Genomic DNA, 20157 nt, shown 5'->3' on the forward strand with positions numbered 1-20157 from the left:
ACACATGTATTACCTTCATATTGGACTCGACTATAAAGACATCCACAAGTAATTAATCCAATGAAAAACAATGCGGTTTTATTTATTTATCTCTGTTTCATACTTATGTTTTGAGATTTTGCATAACTCTGAAGAAAGTAACGTATATAATGTCTACTAAGATTTTGAATTTTTTGTTTATCAAGAACTTGCATCATGTTGGTTTTTGTCATATATATCATGATTCATGAGTAGGTCAAGCGTCTTGTTTGACAATGATGACATCCATTCATTACACCACGGCCAATCTCAATGTTAAAACGGTGAATTTTCGTACTTGAGATTCAAAAGTTTGATGGGACATATTTGTGCTTAAAATATGAAAAATTTGGAGTGTACGTCCAAGAATTGAGCTCCTTGCAGAGAGATATGTGGAAAATTTATACCACAAGGTGAGATCGACGATACTTTAAAACACTCGTTGGGATATATTTGTTCTTAGAGTATACAAGAAATGAGCTTATTGCATAGAGATACATCTATATGTGGGAAGTTCATACTACAAAGGTGAGTCTTATCTATAGAGCTTTGAGTTGTGTTTTCGCCGCAAAAAACAAAAAGTTTCCAGGAGGTGCCGATGCAGAGAGGTATAAGACAGAAGCTTTCACAAATTATGTCATTATTCGTTTATTACTTTCTGAAAACTCGTTGTTACATAATACGTAAGTTAATTTCATTAGTCAAACGTTTAGAAGAAAATAGTCATACGGAAAATTCTCTTTCATGTCACTATAAAAAAAAAGATTCGCAAAAGATGAAACCTTATTGACATATTTGTAGTTGAACAAGAAAAATCAAAAACAAAATTGTATTTTGGCAGAAAATGAAACCTAAATATTCATAAATTGAACAAACAAACAAACAACCCCCATAGATTGAAAAGTCAACAATATAAAAAAAAGTTGGCAGTCCGACAAAAGCCAAGTTGTTCTGACTTTGAACGTCATCACGTTTTCTACTCAAAAACCTTAAGTTAGTACTTACCGGAAAAGACATAAACATATTCATTCACACACACAAAACTCTTCCTTTGACATTTTCAATTATTCTCTCATCGTTTTTTTTTTCTTTTCTTTTTCTTTTAAAATCATTACTTCTTTTGAATTTTGGATTATTATACATATATCCTTTAGAAATTCAACTGGTTTGCGCATGAATTTTCCATATAACTCCCATTTATTTAATCAGGAAGCTCCTTTCTTCACTACTCAAATTTGATTCGTCGTCTTCTTCTCTCTCTCTCTCTCTTTCTCTTTATCTCCATTTGTCAAGAAGCTGTTGAATCATCATCATCCACCCACAAGTTTGGGAAAAGCTTTTGAAGTCAAAAAAATCAATAGGTATCTTCACATCTTATCTGGAACTGGAACCATTGCTTAACACAAACCTTAATTAAACCCTGATGATTGATCTTAACCGTTGAATTGGTTCAATGTTTTTATTATTTTTCTTATATATAAATTATTATATCCATTAAGGATTCAACTTGTCCAGAAAATGTCTCTGTAAATTACATTTTAATTAACATAAAAACCAGACCAATTCATGACTCTCTGTTTTTGTCTCTCTTTTTAAGCTCATCTGCACGACGAGACGAGGTTAAGGAAACCGAAGCTTGAAGCTTCAAAGTCAAATTTATCATCAGGTATCTTCAAATCTCTTATCTCTCTATATAATAACTTCAACAAACCCTTAAAACCCTGATGATGGTAATCAGATCTCAGCCGTTGAAAATCAAGAAATGGGAGACGGAGCTTTACTCGTAGCTGTTGCGATCAAAGGGAACAATAGCAAAACCAAAGGCGTTGTTCGATGGGCACTTCAACAATTTGCTTCTCAAGAATATGTTGTCTTCAAGCTCTTACATGTCCAACCTAGTAAGTTTTTTATATATAGACTTTACATAAGTTGCAATCTTTAATTAAGTCAAAATTTCGATCTGATTTGTTTGGTAAAAAATAGGAGATTCGAATACGACCAGAAGACAAGATTCGACCACAACAGTTTACAAGAAAGATGTTGATAGGAAAACCAGAGAGATGCTTCTTCCAAGTAGAGACATGTTTGCTCATAGAGAGGTATGTGAGTCACAGTTGATTCCTGTTGCTGTTTTCGTTTTTCTATGGTTGAGAATCTGAAATCTTGTGAAATGTGAAAAAAATGTAAAAAAAGGTTCAATTGGATATAATGGTGCTTGAATCAGACGATGTAGCTGATGCAATCTCTAAAGCAGTTCAAGATCATGGAATTAGTGAGCTAGTCATTGGAGCATCCTCTTCTATCATCTTCTCATGGTAACATTTTAACACTCTCTTTAACTGTCGATTTCTCTATGAGTTTTTCGATCGATCCGATTCTTGAAGTCTTATCTTCTTCTTTTGCAGGAAGTTGAAGAGAAGCAACTTGTCTTCAAGGATTTCAGATGTTACACCAAGATTTTGCACAGTTCATGTTATCTCTAAAGGGAAGCTTCTCAATGTTCGTAAATCCGATGTAGACATCGAAACGAGCATTGCTGATGATAGAAGTGAAAGCCGGTTCTCTTCAAGTAGCCATTCAGGTATAAACTTAACTCTGTAGGACACAAAATGAAAACTTGTTTTTATACCTGTTTGATTTGATTAGGTTTTGTAAACGTTTTAGGGTCAGTAAGTTCGACATCGAGTCATCAGTTCACATCTACACCTTTACTCTTCCAAAGAATCCAAGCACTTTCAACCGTGAACCAAAAGGTTGGAACAAACATTGTAAAACAGAACAATGATCATCCGCATCATCATCGTCATAACAGAGCCGGGTCTCTAGATGTGGATGAATCGAAGTTACTAAACCAGAAGGGATTTTACCGAACAAACAGCTCGGGGATTGGGTATGGAGGAAGTGATATACAAAGCTGGAGAAGCTCTCAGATGGAAGAGGCTTCAAGCTCAAGTACCTATAGTGACCCTACTTCATCTAGTAGCCAGGTTTATTTTTCGTCTCTCAAAGCCAATTGTCTAATGAGTCTTAAAGTTATGCATTAAGTTTTACTAATGTGTGATTCTCTTAACATGCAGATGAATAAAGACTTTGAGTTAGAGAAGCTAAAGATTGAACTTCGTCATATTAAAGGAATGTATGCAGTTGCTCAAAGCGAAGTCATCGATGCTTCTCAAAAGGTTCATTGCTAGTTACAATATTTATGCATTTTAGAAAGTAGTTTTTTTCCGATATCAGAATATGATTTGAATCCTTTGTTTTTTCTTGTCTCTCAGATGAAAGATCTGAACCAGCGGCGGTTAGAGGAAGCTACTAGGTTCAAGAACTTAACGATAAGAGAAGAAGAAGCGGATGAAGTGGTGGAAATGGAGAGGGAGAGACAAGAAGAAGCGGAAAATGAGGCTGAGCTCGTGAGAGAATGCATTGAGAGAGAAACCGAAGAGAAACTTGAGGCGGAAGCAAGAGCGGAAGAGGTTAGAAAAGAGAAGCAAAGGCTAGAGGATGCACTTGAAGGCGGACCGCTTCAACGCCAACAATACATGAAATTTGACTGGGAAGAGATCGTCGATGCCACGTCATCATTCTCCGATGAACTTAAGATCGGAACGGGTGGTTACGGAAGCGTGTATCGGTGTAACTTGCACCACACGACAGTAGCTGTCAAGGTTCTTCATTCAGACAAAAGTAGCTTAACCAAACAGTTTCACCAAGAGGTAAAAAAATTAAACAAACCTTTTTTCACTTTTTAACCTCCAAGCAAAATTACTCTTCTGCTAAAAACGATGCCGTTTTTGTTGATACTTCTTCAGCTTGAGATTCTAAGCAAGATTCGTCACCCACACTTGCTTCTTCTCCTAGGCGCATGTCCTGAACGCGGCAGCTTAATCTACGAGTATATGCACAACGGAAACCTTGAGGAAAGACTCATGAAACGCCGACCAAACGCTGACTCACCGCAACCGCCTCCCTTACGGTGGTTCGAACGGTTCGGAATAGCTTGGGAGATCGCTTCAGCTCTTTATTTTCTCCACACAAACGAACCGAGACCTATCGTCCACCGCGATCTTAAACCGGCCAATATACTCCTTGACCGGAACAATGTGAGCAAAATCGGAGACGTAGGACTCTCCAAGATGGTTAATCTTGATCCGTCCCATGCCTCAACGGTTTTCAACGAAACCGGTCCGGTCGGAACATTCTTCTACATCGATCCCGAATACCAAAGAACCGGAGTGGTTACCCCTGAATCTGATATCTACGCGTTTGGAATCATACTTCTTCAGCTAGTTACAGCTAGATCTGCGATGGGGTTAGCTCATACTATAGAGAAAGCTTTGAGAGATCAAACCGGGAAATTTACAGAGATCTTAGATAAGACTGCTGGAGATTGGCCGGTTAAGGAAGCGAAAGAGATGGTTATGATAGGGCTTAGATGTGCGGAGATGAGAAAGCGTGATCGTCCTGATTTAGGGAAAGAAATTTTACCGGTTCTTGAACGGTTAAAGGAAGTTGCGTATAACGCAAGAAACATGTTTGACGAAATTGACCATCATCATCATAGCGCTCCAAGCCATTTCTACTGTCCAATAACAAAGGTAAATAATAATCCAGTCTTATATCTTTATGCTAGGTTTTGTTACTTATGTGTGTTTTGATTTGGTTTATGGTTTGATTGTTGAAATTAGGATGTGATGGAGAATCCATGCGTTGCTGCGGATGGATATACATACGAGAAGAGTGCCATTAAGGAGTGGCTTCAGAAGAATCATAAATCTCCGATGACGGATTTGCCTTTCCCTAATCATTCTCTACTTCCTAATCACTCTCTGCTTTCTGCAATTAACGAGTGGAGATCACAACTAATTAAATAAAAGTAAAGGTTTAAGGTCTTAAGATTTATACGGCTTAATTCGTCAATTAACATTTAAAAAAAAAAAAATGCATCGTGTGTGTTTTTTTTGTCATACCATTCTTCTTGCGCATACACGAGTAGATCAACGTTGATGAAATATGCGAGTTTTTTGTATGTAAAATGTACCTTATTTGTTTTATTGTATTATAGGTTTCGACTGCACATTTGCATGATGGAAATATAAAGAGTGTTGATATATCCATATATTTTACGACTGTATATTGGTTTGTTTCGTTAACATCTATATCTGTAGGCCATAATGGAAAAAAAAAAAGTCTCAGTTAACAATTGCTATGCTTAAAATAATAGTTTCATATGTTTTTTCAAACTCGATTTTGTTGGATTTTACTAGGCTAGTAACTTAGTAGTATACGTGAGATCTGTCACCTAGGCCATTAAATGGTGTGGGTTCTATATAATACAGCTCTGAAAGACATAAATATGAAAATAGAGAATAATAAATAGCCAGACAAATACTGAAAATTAGAGATGATATTTGAGCATTGTCAACAAATTCTCTCATTTATCTACCTGGAATGATTGAGACACTGAGTTTATATAAAATACTCCATGAAGAATCAGAACATAAAACATAAAATTCTTTAACAAAACTTGAATGTAATTACAAAATAGATATAGGTTACACACACACATATACACGTATAAATGGAAAAAGCTTTATCTAAATATGCAGTGATCAAATATCAGAATAGAAATTATGCAATAAAATAGAAAAAAAGGAAAAAGTAGTAAAACCTCTAAAAATTGTTCCCAAACCAAAGTTGCATATTGAGTTGTGGTTGTTGAAAGGCGAGTGACATGAAGGTCCCCTCGTGGCCTTCTTTGTTTACGTATGGTGTTTGGTGGGGCTACAAAAGGACCATTCGACGTGGGAGAATAATTTTGCCATACTAATTCAGATTTTCTCTAATTGAACTCTAGACTAACCTATTTTATGTAGAGAAAGATATTTCTTCTTATTGATTATAGACATGAGTACAGCTCTATTTATACAGAAGGTATGAAGCTAATTTAGAGAATATACACTAAATATTACAAACGTGATGGAGAAGTAATTAACATAATTACAAAGATATCGTATGTTCTCTATACGCCCTCGCAAGATAAACGACCGGGAGAGAGGCCTATCTTGGGAGAGTGAGCTGTAAGAATGGATCGAGAAACTGGTTTGGTAAGAGCATCGGCAAGCTGGTCCTTGGATGATATGTGAGCAACTTGTAGAAAACCGGACTGAACCATTTCACGGATAAAATGATAGTCAAGCGCCACATGCTTCATACGTGAGTGAAAAACTGGATTAGCACTAAGGTAAGTAGCACCAACATTGTCGCAGTAGATAACAGGCTGAGTAGAAGAGGTGACGCCTAATTCGTGCATAAGAGAAGTGAGCCAGCGAAGGTCTGCAGCAGTGTCAGCCACCGCACGATACTCCGCTTCGGTGGACGAACGAGCGACGGTCTTTTGCTTCTTAGAAGACCACGTAATAGGATTAGGACCCAAATAAACAATGTTAGCGCTGGTGGATGTGTAGTCATCGCAGTTGCCAGCCTAATCGGCATCGGAGAATGCATGAAGATTAAGGCTGTTGGTGCGACGGAGAAGAATACCATGATCACGAGTGCTAGAGAGATACCGAAGGACTCTCTTCACGGCTGTCCAGTGGAGGTCAGTGGGATAATGCATGAACTGAGAGAGCTTGTTGACTGCGAAAGCAATGTCTGGACGTGTGAAATGAAGATATTGGAGACTCCCCACAACCATGCGATATTCAGAGCCATCAGGAAGAGGAGTACCGAAAGACAGTTGAAGGCGAGAATCGGTGGACATGGGAGTTGTTACCGGCTTGGCGTTTGTCATGTGAACCCGAGCCAATAAGTCGTTGATGTACTTGCGTTGGGAGAGATGGAGACCAGACTTGGAATGAACCACTTCGATGCCCAAGAAGTAGCAAAGCTCACCTTGAGCTTTGAGAGAAAAAACGAGCACTAAGAAGAGCAATAAACTTTTCCACCTGGTGGGAATCGTTGCCTGTGACAATTATGTCTTCAACGTAAACGAGAACATAGATAGTAACTCCCTTGGTGAGAAGAGAAAAGAGAGAAGCATCGGAGAGAGCATTAACAAAGCTAGACGCTTGAAGAAATGTCTTGAGCTCCAAGTACTAAGCACGAGGTGCTTGTTTGAGACCGTACAATGCCTTGCGAAGTTTGCAAATGTGGTCCGGTTTTCCTCGATCAACAAAACCAACAGGCTGTTTCATATATATATCATCAGTTAGAGTGCCCTGCAAGAAAGCGTTATTGACGTCCAATTATCGGAGAACCCAGTCACGTGACACCGCCAAGTCAAGAACCAGTCGGATTGTTGCAGGTTTGATAACGGGGCTGTAAGTCTCAGAGAAATCAATAACTAGACGTTGATGAAACCCCTTTGCAACTAAGCGGGCCTTGAACCAATCAATGGAGCCGTCGGGTTTTCTTTTTATGCGAAAACCCACTTGTTCCCAACGAGATTTAGAGAGGGATCAGGTGGTATCAGATCCCAAGTGTGTTCACGAACGGCGGAGTTAAACTCAGAGCTCATTGCACCTCGCCATCGTTCATCTTTCAATGCTTGAGTGACACAGCGGGGCTCCACTTCAGAATTACTGGACAAGGCAACAAGCGAAAATTATTTTACGGGTTTGGTGATATTTTTCTTCGCTTGTGTGACCATGGGATGTAAGTTGTAATGTTGTGGTGGCGAATGTGGAGACAGAGATGGTGACATAGTCGAACCAGCGGATTCAGACGGCGACGGGACTGTGGTGAGGAGGTGAGAGGCGGAGTCGGTGTGGAGATCGGAGAAGATGCCAACGATCCGTGACCAGAGACAGGTGATGCCGGTGTAGGAGTAGAGTGTGAGGTGGAACCAGAGACTGTAGGTGCCGGTGGTGAAGAATCCAAACCTGGGGGCTCAACTTCTGGTGGTGGAGAGAGTGAATGTGTCGAGATGATTGTATGTGGTGGAGATATGTCGAGAGGAAAAACGGGAGAGATGATGGGAGTGTTGGAGGATAGTGTTTTGAAAGGAAAGGAATTCTCAATGAAAGAAACATGAGGAGACACATAAATCCGAGTAGAGACAGGATCAAGACACAAAAAAGCGCTTTGAGTTAAAGAGTATTCGAGAAACACACACGACATGGAACGAGGATCTAATTTGTGTTTGGTGTATGGACGAAGACAAGGATAACATAGACACCCGAATACCTTAAGCTTTGAGTAGTTGGCAGGAGTGTGAAAGAGCTGTTCATATGGAGTAGCATTGGCAAGCGTTGGTGTAGGTAAGCGGTTGATGAGATACACGGCAGTAGCAAGGGCATAGCTCCAGTAGGTGATGGGGATGGAGGCGTGTGAGAGAAGAGCTAGGCCTGTTTCTACGATGTGACGATGTCGTCGTTCCGAGAACCCATTATGCTCCGGTGTGTGCGGTGGCATCGTGAGATGTGTTACTCCATTTCTGCTGAGATAATTTGCAAGTGCAATGTATTCACCACCGTTATCACTGTAGAAAGAGACCAGTCGTTGTTGTAGTTTGTTCTCGACCAACGCTTTCCAACGAAGAAATGTGTCTTTAACGTCTGATTTTTTTTGAAGAGGATATAGCCAAATATAATGAGTGAAGTGATCGACAAAGATGACATAATACTTATAACCATCGATTGAATGAACGGGAGATGTCCACACATCAGAGAAGAAAAGTTCGAGTGGTTTGGAGGAGGAGAGAGACGAGATGGAGAATGGTGTTTTGTGACTTTTATTTAGTGAACAAGCTGGACAATGAATGAAACCTTCTATATTAGAAACTGAAAAAGTGGAATTGCGAACAACTGTTTTTAAAACTGAAAGAGACGGATGTCCTAATCTAGAATGCCAAAGCGATAAAAGAGCAGAGACTTTTAGAGAAAAAGCAAAGGAGCTGGAACACGACACAGCCACTCATAGCCACCACCTCTAGACGGGCTTGTTAGAACCGGTGCCCCCGAGTTGAGATCCTTCACCTGAAATATATCGGGAAAGAATTCCACAGAAACACCATTGTCAGTACATAGTCTCTTGACTGATATGAGATTCTTGGTAATATTAGGAACACGTAAAACGTTGCGTAAAGTGAGTGAACGTGTAGAAGAGGGTAAGTGAGCAGAACCCGTATGTGTGATGGCGAGACCTTTACCATCGCCAATCACCACTTCTTCACTTCCGTTATAGGGAGAGTGAAGGGAGAGATTTGCAAGATCAGAGGTGATATGGTGGGAAGCTCCAGTGTCTACAAGCCAAGATGGTGACTCGTTAGGTCCGGTGAGGGCATGGTACGCCTGAGGCTGCGAGGGAGAGAAACCGCGCGGCAGAGGATTTTGTCCAGAGGAGACAATCCGAAACTGAGTACACTTCTGAGCGGTATGACCTTGAACACCGCAGGCCTGACACTTGCCAAGGTAAGGTTTGCGCTGACCGGAGGAGTGGAGTCGATGGTTGGTGTGACTAGAGTAACATGGTTTAGAAGTCACCGAGCTGGGAGTGGAGTGATTCCAGTGTTGGGGACGATTCTGTGCAGCGTTCGCTGTGACCGGAAACGGAGACGGTAACAAAGGCTGATTGAGGAGATGGGATTCACGATTGATGAGTTTCTCATGAAGTTCAGCAAAGGAGATGGGAACATTACGACCGTGAACAGCATCAATGACGGGTTTGTAGTCGTCAGGCAGACCAGCAAGGACAATGTCGGTGAGATCTTCAGGGTGGTAGGGATTGCCAAGGAGAGCAACAACATCAAATTTGGTTTTGATAAATTGCATATATTCATCAATGGTTTTGGTGTTTTTGACTAAAAATTTCAGTTGATCTTTCAACTGTCGGATATGACCACGAGACGGTTTGGCATAGGTGGAGGCAAGAGTGGTCCAAGCTTCAAGGGAGGTGGTTGCAGCGGCGATGAGTGGCTGATGGGCAACTTCAATAGAGCCAATGATGGCGCTGTAGAGGAGATTGTCTTGACGGAGCCAGAGAGAATACGCTGGGTTGGGCGAAATTTTGCCATCAACGGTGACAGTCTCGGCAGGACGTTCGTGAGAGGGGTCGATGAAAGCGAGCAAGTCATAACCTCGAAGAAGGGAGTGGATCTGGCGGTTCCACATGAGGTAGTTGGTGGAGGAGAGCTTGGTGATGTTGTTGATGTTGATGCTGACCAGAGTTGAAGAGGAAGAACCGGTGGTAACAGCATCGGTGATCGCAGCGGAGGAGGAGGAAGATGTAGTAGACATGGCGGAGAAAAGAGAACAAAAAAAAAAAAGTTGCTTGTGTTTTTAGAAAAAGTAAGCTTTTGATACCATGTAGAGAAAAATATTTCTTCTTATTGATTATAGACATGAGTATAACTCTATTTATACCTAAGGTATAAAGCTAATCTAGAGAATATACACTAAATATTACAAACGAGATGGAGAAGTAATTAACATAATTACAAAGATATCATATATTCTCTATATTTTAGTCCACTTAAATTTGGACGCAATAGGTTTGCGGCAAGTTTTAAAATACAGAGATTTGCAGCAAGTTTTAAAATTAACTATTAATAATTTGCTCATTTCCTAGACCTATTTAGTACCCCAAAAATCCAAACAAAATACGAATACGTTTTCAAAGTACAACGCCATAATGGCAAAATCTTAGTTCTAATAATATGACAAAGTTTAAAATAGTCCTTCCAATAAATTGACCTACAACAAATTTGGATTATATCGGTAGGTCATAAAACTTTATACAATTGGTTGAGAACTTTGGGAGGAGAAGAATAAAAACACATTTTTCAATAATAGCAAACAAAAACAACTCATAAGTCCACATTGATACAACTAAAACATGTTTCAGATCTATATATCATCATTTACTTCATCTACCATCCCATCACACAACCTATTCACATATCTCTCTCTGTATCATTACTACTGTGAACAAAAAAAAGGTTTCAATTATTCATACCTTTTTCTATTCTCACACCTAAATATTCCAACTTTATATCTCTCTCACTTGATACCCCAAATCCAAAAAAACTGAAACTTTTCCATGAGATGAGAAAATCCCATTTGCTAAAACTGGTACTTGCGATATCTCTACCAACAGCATTCTTGATCATAATAGCCATCACCATACTCTTCATCTTCTACAGAAGAAGACCTGAAACAGAGACCAATGAAGCTCAACACGACGTAGAATCTCCTAACGAGAAACAAGACTTTTCTGACGAAGTTGGTTCGGAAACAGAGGAGGAGGAGCTTTCCATCTTCCACGGTGGAGAAGATCTCACTATCTGCGACATCCTCGACGCTCCAGGAGAAGTCATCGGGAAATCAAGCTACGGAACATTATACAAAGCGACGTTGCAGAGAAGTGGGAAAGTTAGGGTTCTTAGGTTCCTTCGACCTTTGTGTGCAGTGAGATCAGACTCTAAGGAGTTTAACGGTGTCGTTGAGTTGTTAGGATTCGTCCGACATGTTAATCTGGTTCCTTTGTTAGGATTCTACGTTGGAGATAGAGGAGAGAAGCTTATGATTCATCCTTTCTTCGGTTCAGGGAATCTTTCAGAGTTCATCAAATGTAAGTCTCTGTTTTCTACTCTCTGTTTTTGTTTTTTTTTTGGTTTCTTCTCGTGAAAAGATTGAAAAAGTAACCAACTTTATAATTTTCCGACAAAAATGAGTTTAACTTGTTCGCTGTCTTGATTCCATTCGTCGCTATTTTCGTCTATAAGTCCATTTTTGTCAGATGGAATCATATTGGTAACTGTAGCCAATCCAGAAGAAGTTGTTTTACTATCTTTTTACATTTTCATAAAATCGTAACATGTAGTATTTGTTTTTTCTTCCTCTAGGATTCACCATTATTGATCTATCTTTTGTCGGTAACTACTTTTTTTTTTTTTTTTGTCACTTCCCACTTCTTTATACACAATAGATAAGACAAAAACTTTATAGATCTCTTTCCTTTAAATTTTTAGAATATCAACATGAGCATTAATTAATCTAATCAGTATTCAATATGTTTTCTAAAAAACAGAGCATTAGTTTTGGCAGGTGGAGATGTTGACGCACACAGATGGAGCAATATTTTGAGTATAGCCATTGGAATAGCTAGAGGACTTGATCATCTCCACACAGGGATGATTGTTCACGGAAACCTCAAGTCAAAAAACGTTCTTTTGGAACAGAGTTTTAAGCCTAGAGTCTCTGATTTCGGCTTGCATTTGCTCTTGAACTTTTCGGCTGGGCAAGAGATTTTAGAGGCTTCAGCTGCAGAAGGATATAAAGCGCCTGAGTTGATCAAGATGAAGGAAGTAAGCAAGGAGAGTGATGTGTATAGTTTTGGTGTGATCATGCTTGAGTTAGTCTCTGGTAAAGAGCCGATGAACAAGAATCCAACGTGTTCTGTTCTTGATCATAATAGGTTGTATGATTTGTACCGTCCTGATATTCTTAGGAGATGTGTGAAAGATGGAAATGGTGTGACCGAAGAATGTGTTCTCGACTACTTTCAGCTTGCAGTGTCTTGTTGCTCTTCGTCGCCTTCTCATAGGCCGAGCTTCAAACAAGTATTGAGGAAACTTGAAGAGATCAGGAAATGATGCCAAGGCAACTCACTAATTTGTAGAACAGACATGACGAGAGAAAGTTTGAATCTTTCAAGCAGTCAGATACATTTTTACGTAGATCGGATCATACAGGGGAGAGTCTTCACAGGGATGATACAATACATATAACAAGTTTTAGCTTGTGGATGTCTACAGAGAAGTAGTTGTAACTGAAGATGGATCGAAGCTTTACTTAGGCAGGACTTCATGATTGGAGAATACCTGAGAGAATAGCCAATTTAGCCAACAAGAGACTCGAAGACTCTCAAAAGGCCTCCAGTAATCGTAGAACGTCATCCTCTTGAATGTCTATTGTCCTTGAAGTTGTATATTATATAGCCTTCTCGGTCTGTGCAGCAAGATATATGATACCTGAAATATCCATGAGTCTCTCTCTCTCTGGTTCTTGCTCTTGAAGGAGATCTTTGCGGTTTTAAGCAAAGTATCATGAACTAATCTTGTGTATGTGTATGTTATAACCACAGATTCAACATTTTTTACCCTGTATTTTCTTCATCAATACATTTATTAGAAGAGAAAAAAAAACAGGTTTATATAAAACGGCATGGTGTGTTATAGCTTTTATTATGAACGACATGGTGTTATCTAACACTTTGGTTTAAGAACTGGTTTTTGCCCGGTTTGGTTTATATAAAAAAGAAAAAATTTCGGTTGGAAACCGATGATTACGGATCGATTTGATTCCGGTTCATATTCGGATTGAACACCTTGACCGTCTCTGTGACGGAATAGTGTGAACTCCTTCGTTTTGGTGATCTCTCTCTCTGTTGTGAGTTTCAACAGAGACTCTAAAAAAATCATTTTTCAATCCCACAACTTCGGATTTGTTCTCCGGACAAAATGGAAGCTTCGATTTCGTTTCTTGGTTCAACAAAACCTAATCTTTCCTCGTTTATTTCTTCAAACGTCCTGCATCGCCGCCGAGATTTCCCGCTTCCTGCTTTGAAACTGAAGAAAGTTTCAGTCTTGCCGCGAATCGTGCACCAGAACAGCTTAATCAGAGCTCAGTGCTCCGATGGATTGAGAGCAGAGGAAGACGATGGGTTTGTGCTAGAAGACGTCCCTCACTTGACCAGATTCTTACCTGATTTACCGGTATATGAAAATCTCCAACTTCATCAAAACTTCTGCAATGGAGATTTGTAAATTCAAGTTAAGGATTTGAATTGGTGTAGCATGTTATTTGTCAAGTCATGAGCTTGATCCGTTTAAAGGTAATAACATTTGTGCTTGGTTAATGATAGCTCCCTAATTCATGATTTGTGATTGATTTATCACAGTCGTACCCAAATCCATTGGAAGAAAGCCAAGCATACGCCATTGTTAAGTAAGTTAAAGTTTCTACATGGCAAAGTTAAGTATGTAAGCTAATAAATCCTTGGAGGTTTGTAATGTGTTCTTCACACTGTTTCTGTTGTAGGCGAACCTTTGTCAGTTCCGAAGATGTGGTTGCACAAAATGTAAGCTAGATGCTTTTATTCTAAGCTCTTATTTTGTTTTTATTTTTACGATTTAATGCTTGCTCAAGTTCATCCATCGTTAGATTGTAGTCCAGAAGGGGAGTAAACGAGGAGTACACTTTAGGAGAGCAGGGCCTCGAGAAAGAGTATATGACTTCTTCTTAAAAGTTTTAAACTTTGTGAAGATTCTTCGTTACTGAAACTTGTTAAGATTTGGGTTCATAGGTGTATTTCAGATCAGATGAAGTAAAAGCTTGCATTGTGACCTGCGGGGGTTTGTGTCCTGGAATCAATACAGTTATAAGGGAAATTGTATGTGGATTGAACAATATGTATGGTGTCAATAACATTCTTGGCATTCAGGGAGGATATAAAGGCTTTTACTCTACAAACACTATGACCCTGACGCCTAAAGTAGTTAACGATATTCATAAACGCGGTGGTACTTTTCTTCAAACGTCAAGAGGAGGACATGATACAGCGAAGATTGTTGATAACATTCAAGATAGAGGAATAAATCAGGTACCTAACATAACTGATAATCCATTTTCTCTAGGTTTCTTGATTTTTATGTAGTTTCGTTAGTATTGAAATCGAGCTATACTAATATCTTGTCAATGTGTATATCAGGTGTATATTATTGGAGGTGATGGGACACAAAAGGGCGCAGAGAAAATATACCAGGTTGTTCATGGTTTCATATTACTATTTGTTTGGTGGATGTCATTAAGTAATTATATTGATACTTGCTTCATATTCTGTGAAGGAAGTCGAGCGACGTGGTCTTCAAGTGGCGGTTTCTGGCATTCCCAAGACAATTGACAATGATATTGCTGTAAATATGCATTGATAGTTTTCAGCTTAAGGGTCTACTTCTCTCTCATATTGAGTTTCTTATACACTCTTCTTCACCCATTATTTTAGGTGATTGACAAATCTTTTGGCTTTGATACCGCTGTTGAGGAAGCACAACGAGCTATTAATGCCGCACATGTAGAGGTTGAGAGTGTGGAAAATGGAGTTGGTATCGTTAAGCTCATGGGAAGATACAGCGGTAAACATTTTGTGGCACATGCGGTCTACTTTCTTTCTTATGTGAATATGAAGTTTAACTTTTCGTATAAATTTTGCAGGTTTTATTGCCATGATTGCAACTTTAGCAAACCGTGATGTGGTAATAGAGAGTATTTTAATTGTTAAGTTGTCACTATAAAACTTCTCTATTGTTGTATAACAATGGCAGCTTTGGGATGCGACAGGATTGTTGCTTGATTCCAGAGTCTCCATTTTTTCTTGAAGGAAAGGGTGGGCTCTTTGAGTTTATTGAACAACGACTTAAAGAGAACAGGCACATGGTAATTGTGATAGCCGAAGGAGCTGGACAGGGTTATGTTGCTCAAAGCATGCGTGCATCTGAAACTAAAGATGCGTCAGGAAATAGACTTTTGCTTGATGTTGGCCTTTGGTTGACTCAACAGATAAAGGTATTGGTCGAACCACGAAACTTAAGAAAATGGTTTCTAGTTCTTTAAACATTGAAGATAAGTTTTGTGATCATAATGTTGCAGGATCACTTTACAAATGTTCGGAAAATGATGATAAATATGAAGTACATAGGTATTTCTACAGATAACTGTCTCTACCTTGTTAAGGCTCTTCTTGTTCATTTCATGACATATTTACTTGTTGAACAGACCCGACGTATATGATAAGAGCAATACCGAGTAATGCGTCAGACAATGTCTATTGCACTCTTCTTGCCCAAAGTGCAGTTCATGGAGCAATGGCTGGGTACTCAGGTTTTACTGTGGGACCAGTTAACAGCAGACATGCTTACATACCAATTTCTGTAAGCTTATCCCTTTAACTTCGCTTATCATCCTGAGACTAATTTTATCATTGAGGAGTCCTAAACCTTTGCGGTTAAAGTGAATCCCATGATTTTTTTAACGGAGTGACATGTTTTACTTCTGCAGCGGGTGACTGAAGTGACAAATACGGTGAACTTAACGGATAGGATGTGGGCTAGACTCCTTGCATCGACAAATCAACCGAGTTTCTTGACTGGTGAAGGAGCAGTGCAGAATGTGATGGACATGGAAACTCAAGAAAAGATTGACAACATGAAGACATCTTCTATCTAAGAAACAGGTCAGATGATATTCATCAACTGTTCTTCCAAATGTAAACTAAGACATATATGCATAAAAGATAGCTTTATCAAACCACGAATTATATCATTGATTATAAGAATTCTTTGGTTTAGTTATTCATAATAATTATACGCAACATTCTAAGGGATGAGATTGAGATGTTAATACATATCTTTCTCTGTTTACTTTCCATTTTGCAACTTGTGCGTCTCCCCTGTCTTTAGCTGTTGCGTGTGGTCCATCGAATTCCTTGTCATATTTAAAAAATGAATGCTGACTTGTACCCAACCATGAGACAAAACTCTGGCTGCTACACATTCTTTAACCTTGGTCCCTCTTGCAACTTGTTCATGTACTCAATTCACTGTCAGATACTGATTGTGTCATTGGATTAAAGTTTCTCTTTTTAGGCTTACGTTAAGATCTTTCAGGTTAAAATTCGATTTAAGTACCACAGAACTAGATAGATGTAGTGGATCTATTTAGGTCCTCTTCCCAAGAAGTTTAATTTCTGAAAAAACAGAATTTGGAACAAGAACTTTGCTTCTAGAACCTTAAGCTATTTAAGACATGAGAAAACAGACAAGGTTCCATTGTTACAGGAACTCTTTAGTACATAATTTGCAAGAGTTGTTTTTTTATTCAGTACACTAATCTAATATTTTCTTGGCTCTATACAAGATGCTTCACATACTTACGATATTAACCTATATATATATACTAATAAAACATCACTACTCCCATTAGTTTGATGACGATGATGAAGTACTCGTTCTTGTTCCTCGAGGCTGTGGTACATCGCTTCTCCTCCTCTTCCGGCATGAATTGACCGGAGCATCATACTTTCCAGCATCCAAAGGAAAGTTGAGCACAGCTTTTCGTCCCCTGAGCTTAAAAGCTGCATAGTCATAAGCCCTTGCAGCATCAATATCACTCTCAAAAGTGCCCAACCAAATCCTGGATCCTTTCTTGGCCGGATCTCGAATCTCTGCTGCAAATTTCCCCCATGGCCTCCTTCGCACACCTCTGTAATGTCTCGTCGTCTCTTCAAACCTCTTTGTTTTTTCCCAGTTCGAGACAGTCTCAACCTCAGGTGACGTTATTGATGATGATGATGATGATGATGATGATTCTGCTTCCACTTGCAGAAACTCTTGGACATAGGAATCTGGATCAAGAACAGGGGAACTAGGTTCCAGTTTAGGAACTGGTTGGTTAAAGGGCTCTAGAGACCAGAGTCCTGAGACAAAAACAGTATCATCAAAGACAAAATCTTCAATAAAATCATCAGGGATCATCAAGTCGTCAAACAGATGTTTCTGTAGTATAACATCCATATCAGAGCTTTCCTCCAAAGTCGCCATTTTTATTTTACTTTTCTTTTCAAGACAAGACAGGAGAAGAAGAAGAAAAAGTTTGCAAGTGAGATGTATGAAAAAAAAAGTTTTGATCGTTTTGTGGGCTATTATATAAAGAAAAGGATCCTAAACAGGTGTTTTCGCAGCCATGGGTGAGGTGTCACACAAGTCTCTCTCTCTTGTGTCTCACTGTTTTAACTCTCTGGGTCCAATTCTTATCCATTAAACATTTATGGAGACAACTTAAGATATTTTGTCAGGACCCTTCAAGTTGTGCCAACTTGATCTTGTCTATTATGATGGTGACAAATTTCACTAACATCCATATTTGATTCTTCTCGAGTTTGATCCCTTTGAGCACGGTTCGAATCCTAAGCTATATTTGTCTTTCAAAATGTTTTTTCTTTTTCAACTCTAAATATCAAAAGATATTTTGCATTTTTCACATTAGAGTAAAACAATAAGATGATAGTATTATGCAGTGCCTTCCCTAATAACTACCACCACCCAAAGAGGAGAGACAAATTCATCAACTTGCTTTTTCTTGTAGGGTTGTCTTGCCTATCTACTTGCTAGGATATGATTTGAAGCAACTTGATATTTTCTTTGTTTCTACTTAACTTCGATCGTATAGGGCTCCACTTATATGAACCAAATCTTACCCTCTTGCTCAGTTAGCTTGACAATTTTGTTAATTAGTTCATCCTTCTTAATTTTATAATAACAATCTAAGATAATATTAATTATACACTTTTATGGATGCTTTGTAGATAATCGATCTTAGACGGCATTATCTCTCTATTTGATTGGTGTTGTTCTACTATTGAAATTTTGAAAAAAAATCTAGCTTTTCGTTTAGATTTGTGTGTAATTTATTTAACTCATTACAGTGTTTTCCACTTTTGCTTTCACACTACTTACTTGTATAGCTCCGATTTAATTTCTCAAATTTTACAATCTATTGACTTTAGCAGATGAAAGGTACGACTTAATTAACAAAACAGATGACTAAATATATATATTTTTTATACAATCAATAAATTCACAAGATTTTCAACATCCAAATATTCTTCTCAAAAAAAAAATATTAATGAATAAAATGATTGGTGATAATAATAAGGGAAGTACTAATTTGATAGTTGCACACTACCGCTACCCTTATATTATTATTACAAACAATAAAATGAAATAACGAGAGTGACGCAAGTGAAGACGTCATCGTCCGTTGACGTTGCCCAAGTTCAAGTGACGGAGATAACGGAGAAATTGGGAGACGTCGGAGATAACGGAGGAACACTGAAGATACCATCTCCTGCTCCCATATCCCAAAAACCCATCCAACTTGACGGCGTCAAAGGTACCGTCTCAACCTCATCCTCCATAGTCGTCTCCGACGTAATACTCTCTTCTTCCTCCTCCACTTTAACCCTAGCCGCCTTCTCCTCTTCCGGTGGAGGAGAACTGTTAACCCGCTTTCGTTTCCCTAATCCGACGACTCCTTCCTCGAAACAAGTTTCGGACGTAGCCCTAACATCGAGAGGAAAATTCAAGATTGCTTTTCTTCCACGCAACTTAAACGCTGCTTGGTCATAAGCTCTTGCAGCTTCCACGGCTGTGTCGTAAGTCCCAAGCCAAATCCTAGAACCCTTTTTGTTCGGATCTCTGATCTCCGCAGCGTATTTTCCTCAAGGCCTTCGCCTCACTCCCCTGTAGGGCCTCCTCTCTTCCTCCTCCTCGGTTTTCTCCGTCGTTGTTGAGACCGTTCTCGGGACGGATAGGTTCGGTAAAGGCGGTTTACGCCGGTTAAGAGTCGAGTTCGGTTTAGGTAATTGATCGGTTGTTTCTGAGTGAAAGCTGTGAGCTTGATTGGTAAAAAGAGATGGTTCAGTTTCGTGAAACGCAAAGTTGGTAACTTTGGTTTCTATGGGAGCAAAGTCTGTGAGAAGGTGTTGGCTTATGAATTCGATGGCTAAAGATTCTTGTTTAGTTGCCATATCTTTACTCTTGATTAAGCAGCTCTCTTGATGTGTTTTCGTAAATGAGTGGGAAGTGGGAAGAAGAGTGACGAGGAATATGGTGATATATAGTACGGCAGGTGAGAGATAGCTTTAAAACTAAAGAGAGGGTTCGAGGGAGTTTCGTGGATCGGACCGAGAAAGATCATACTACCTTGTCTTGGACTTGTTAATCATTTTTCTTTTCTTTCTCTAATAAAGTATATATTTCGTCGTTTTTCTTTCTTTTGTTCTTTTGGGTTAAGTGGACTTTTTGTCATTTAAAAGTACTTATCAAGTTATCATGATAACTCCTTTTGAATTTTTAATATGCACAGAGTTTTAAAATTTGAGTTTAATGTATATAGAAAACCTATCAATTTTTTTTTTAATAGTACCGCCAGCTTCAAAAGTCTAATTACGGATATATATGATATATTGAAAATTACTGTATAAATTATGAAAGAAGAAGTAACGAAGTGACTGACTAAAATAGTTTAGTGTTTCTACATCAGTTCTGAGATTTGATTTCTATAAAATGCTTTATTGCAGATT

The 20157-nt window shown here is 38.9% G+C and overlaps 3 protein-coding genes and 2 pseudogenes across 9 annotated transcripts; 3 read left to right on the forward strand and 2 right to left on the reverse strand.

Annotated features, from left to right (window-relative positions):
* The first annotated feature begins 909 nt into the window (after positions 1–909).
* LOC104726744 (U-box domain-containing protein 51) lies at positions 910–5128 on the forward strand. Its single transcript, XM_010445673.3, has 11 exons — positions 910–1379; positions 1616–1684; positions 1757–1916; positions 2002–2117; positions 2212–2333; positions 2424–2599; positions 2683–3005; positions 3096–3197; positions 3294–3731; positions 3828–4613; positions 4704–5128. The coding sequence occupies exons 3-11, from the start codon at positions 1781–1783 to the stop codon at positions 4887–4889; spliced, it is 2385 nt and encodes a 794-aa protein (XP_010443975.1). The 5' UTR covers positions 910–1379; positions 1616–1684; positions 1757–1780; the 3' UTR covers positions 4890–5128.
* A 5657-nt stretch (positions 5129–10785) lies between these two features.
* Positions 10786–13177, forward strand: LOC104726747 (putative kinase-like protein TMKL1). 2 transcript variants are annotated; one of them, XM_010445675.3, is made up of 2 exons: positions 10786–11586; positions 12054–13177. In XM_010445675.3, exons 1-2 carry the CDS (start codon positions 11061–11063, stop codon positions 12608–12610), a joined length of 1083 nt encoding a protein of 360 aa, XP_010443977.1. In that variant the 5' UTR covers positions 10786–11060; the 3' UTR covers positions 12611–13177. The 2 variants fall into 2 exon arrangements, with proteins under 2 accessions (XP_010443977.1, XP_010443978.1); XM_010445676.3 differs by having other exon boundaries at positions 12063–13177.
* Positions 13178–13355: 178 nt separating this feature from the next.
* On the forward strand, positions 13356–17683 carry LOC104726749 (ATP-dependent 6-phosphofructokinase 4, chloroplastic). Of its 4 annotated transcripts, none has more exons than XR_015573186.1 (15): positions 13356–13732; positions 13918–13964; positions 14058–14097; positions 14181–14243; positions 14323–14619; positions 14728–14781; positions 14864–14932; positions 15022–15151; positions 15231–15271; positions 15357–15581; positions 15666–15714; positions 15792–15946; positions 16074–16248; positions 16998–17278; positions 17399–17683. XR_015573186.1 is itself a non-coding variant. In XM_010445682.3 (14 exons), the coding sequence occupies exons 1-13, from the start codon at positions 13478–13480 to the stop codon at positions 16239–16241; spliced, it is 1593 nt and encodes a 530-aa protein (XP_010443984.1). In that variant the 5' UTR covers positions 13356–13477; the 3' UTR covers positions 16242–16248; positions 16998–17683. The 4 variants fall into 4 exon arrangements, 1 of the variants encoding a protein (XP_010443984.1); XR_015573188.1 differs by having other exon boundaries at positions 14868–14932; XR_015573187.1 differs by having other exon boundaries at positions 14868–14932; positions 16998–17683.
* Positions 16776–17614, reverse strand: LOC104726748 (ethylene-responsive transcription factor ERF107 pseudogene; annotated as a pseudogene). The gene has a single exon (XR_015573191.1). The product of XR_015573191.1 is annotated as an ethylene-responsive transcription factor ERF107 pseudogene (transcript).
* A 917-nt stretch (positions 17684–18600) lies between the features above and the next one.
* Positions 18601–19752, reverse strand: LOC104726750 (ethylene-responsive transcription factor ERF104 pseudogene; annotated as a pseudogene). The gene has a single exon (XR_015573190.1). The product of XR_015573190.1 is annotated as an ethylene-responsive transcription factor ERF104 pseudogene (transcript).
* Between the last annotated feature and the right edge of the window lie 405 nt (positions 19753–20157).

The sequence above is a fragment of the Camelina sativa genome, chromosome 11 (assembly GCF_030686135.1).
Source record: "Camelina sativa cultivar CO46 ecotype springtype chromosome 11, ASM3068613v1".
Taxonomy (NCBI): domain Eukaryota; kingdom Viridiplantae; phylum Streptophyta; class Magnoliopsida; order Brassicales; family Brassicaceae; genus Camelina; species Camelina sativa.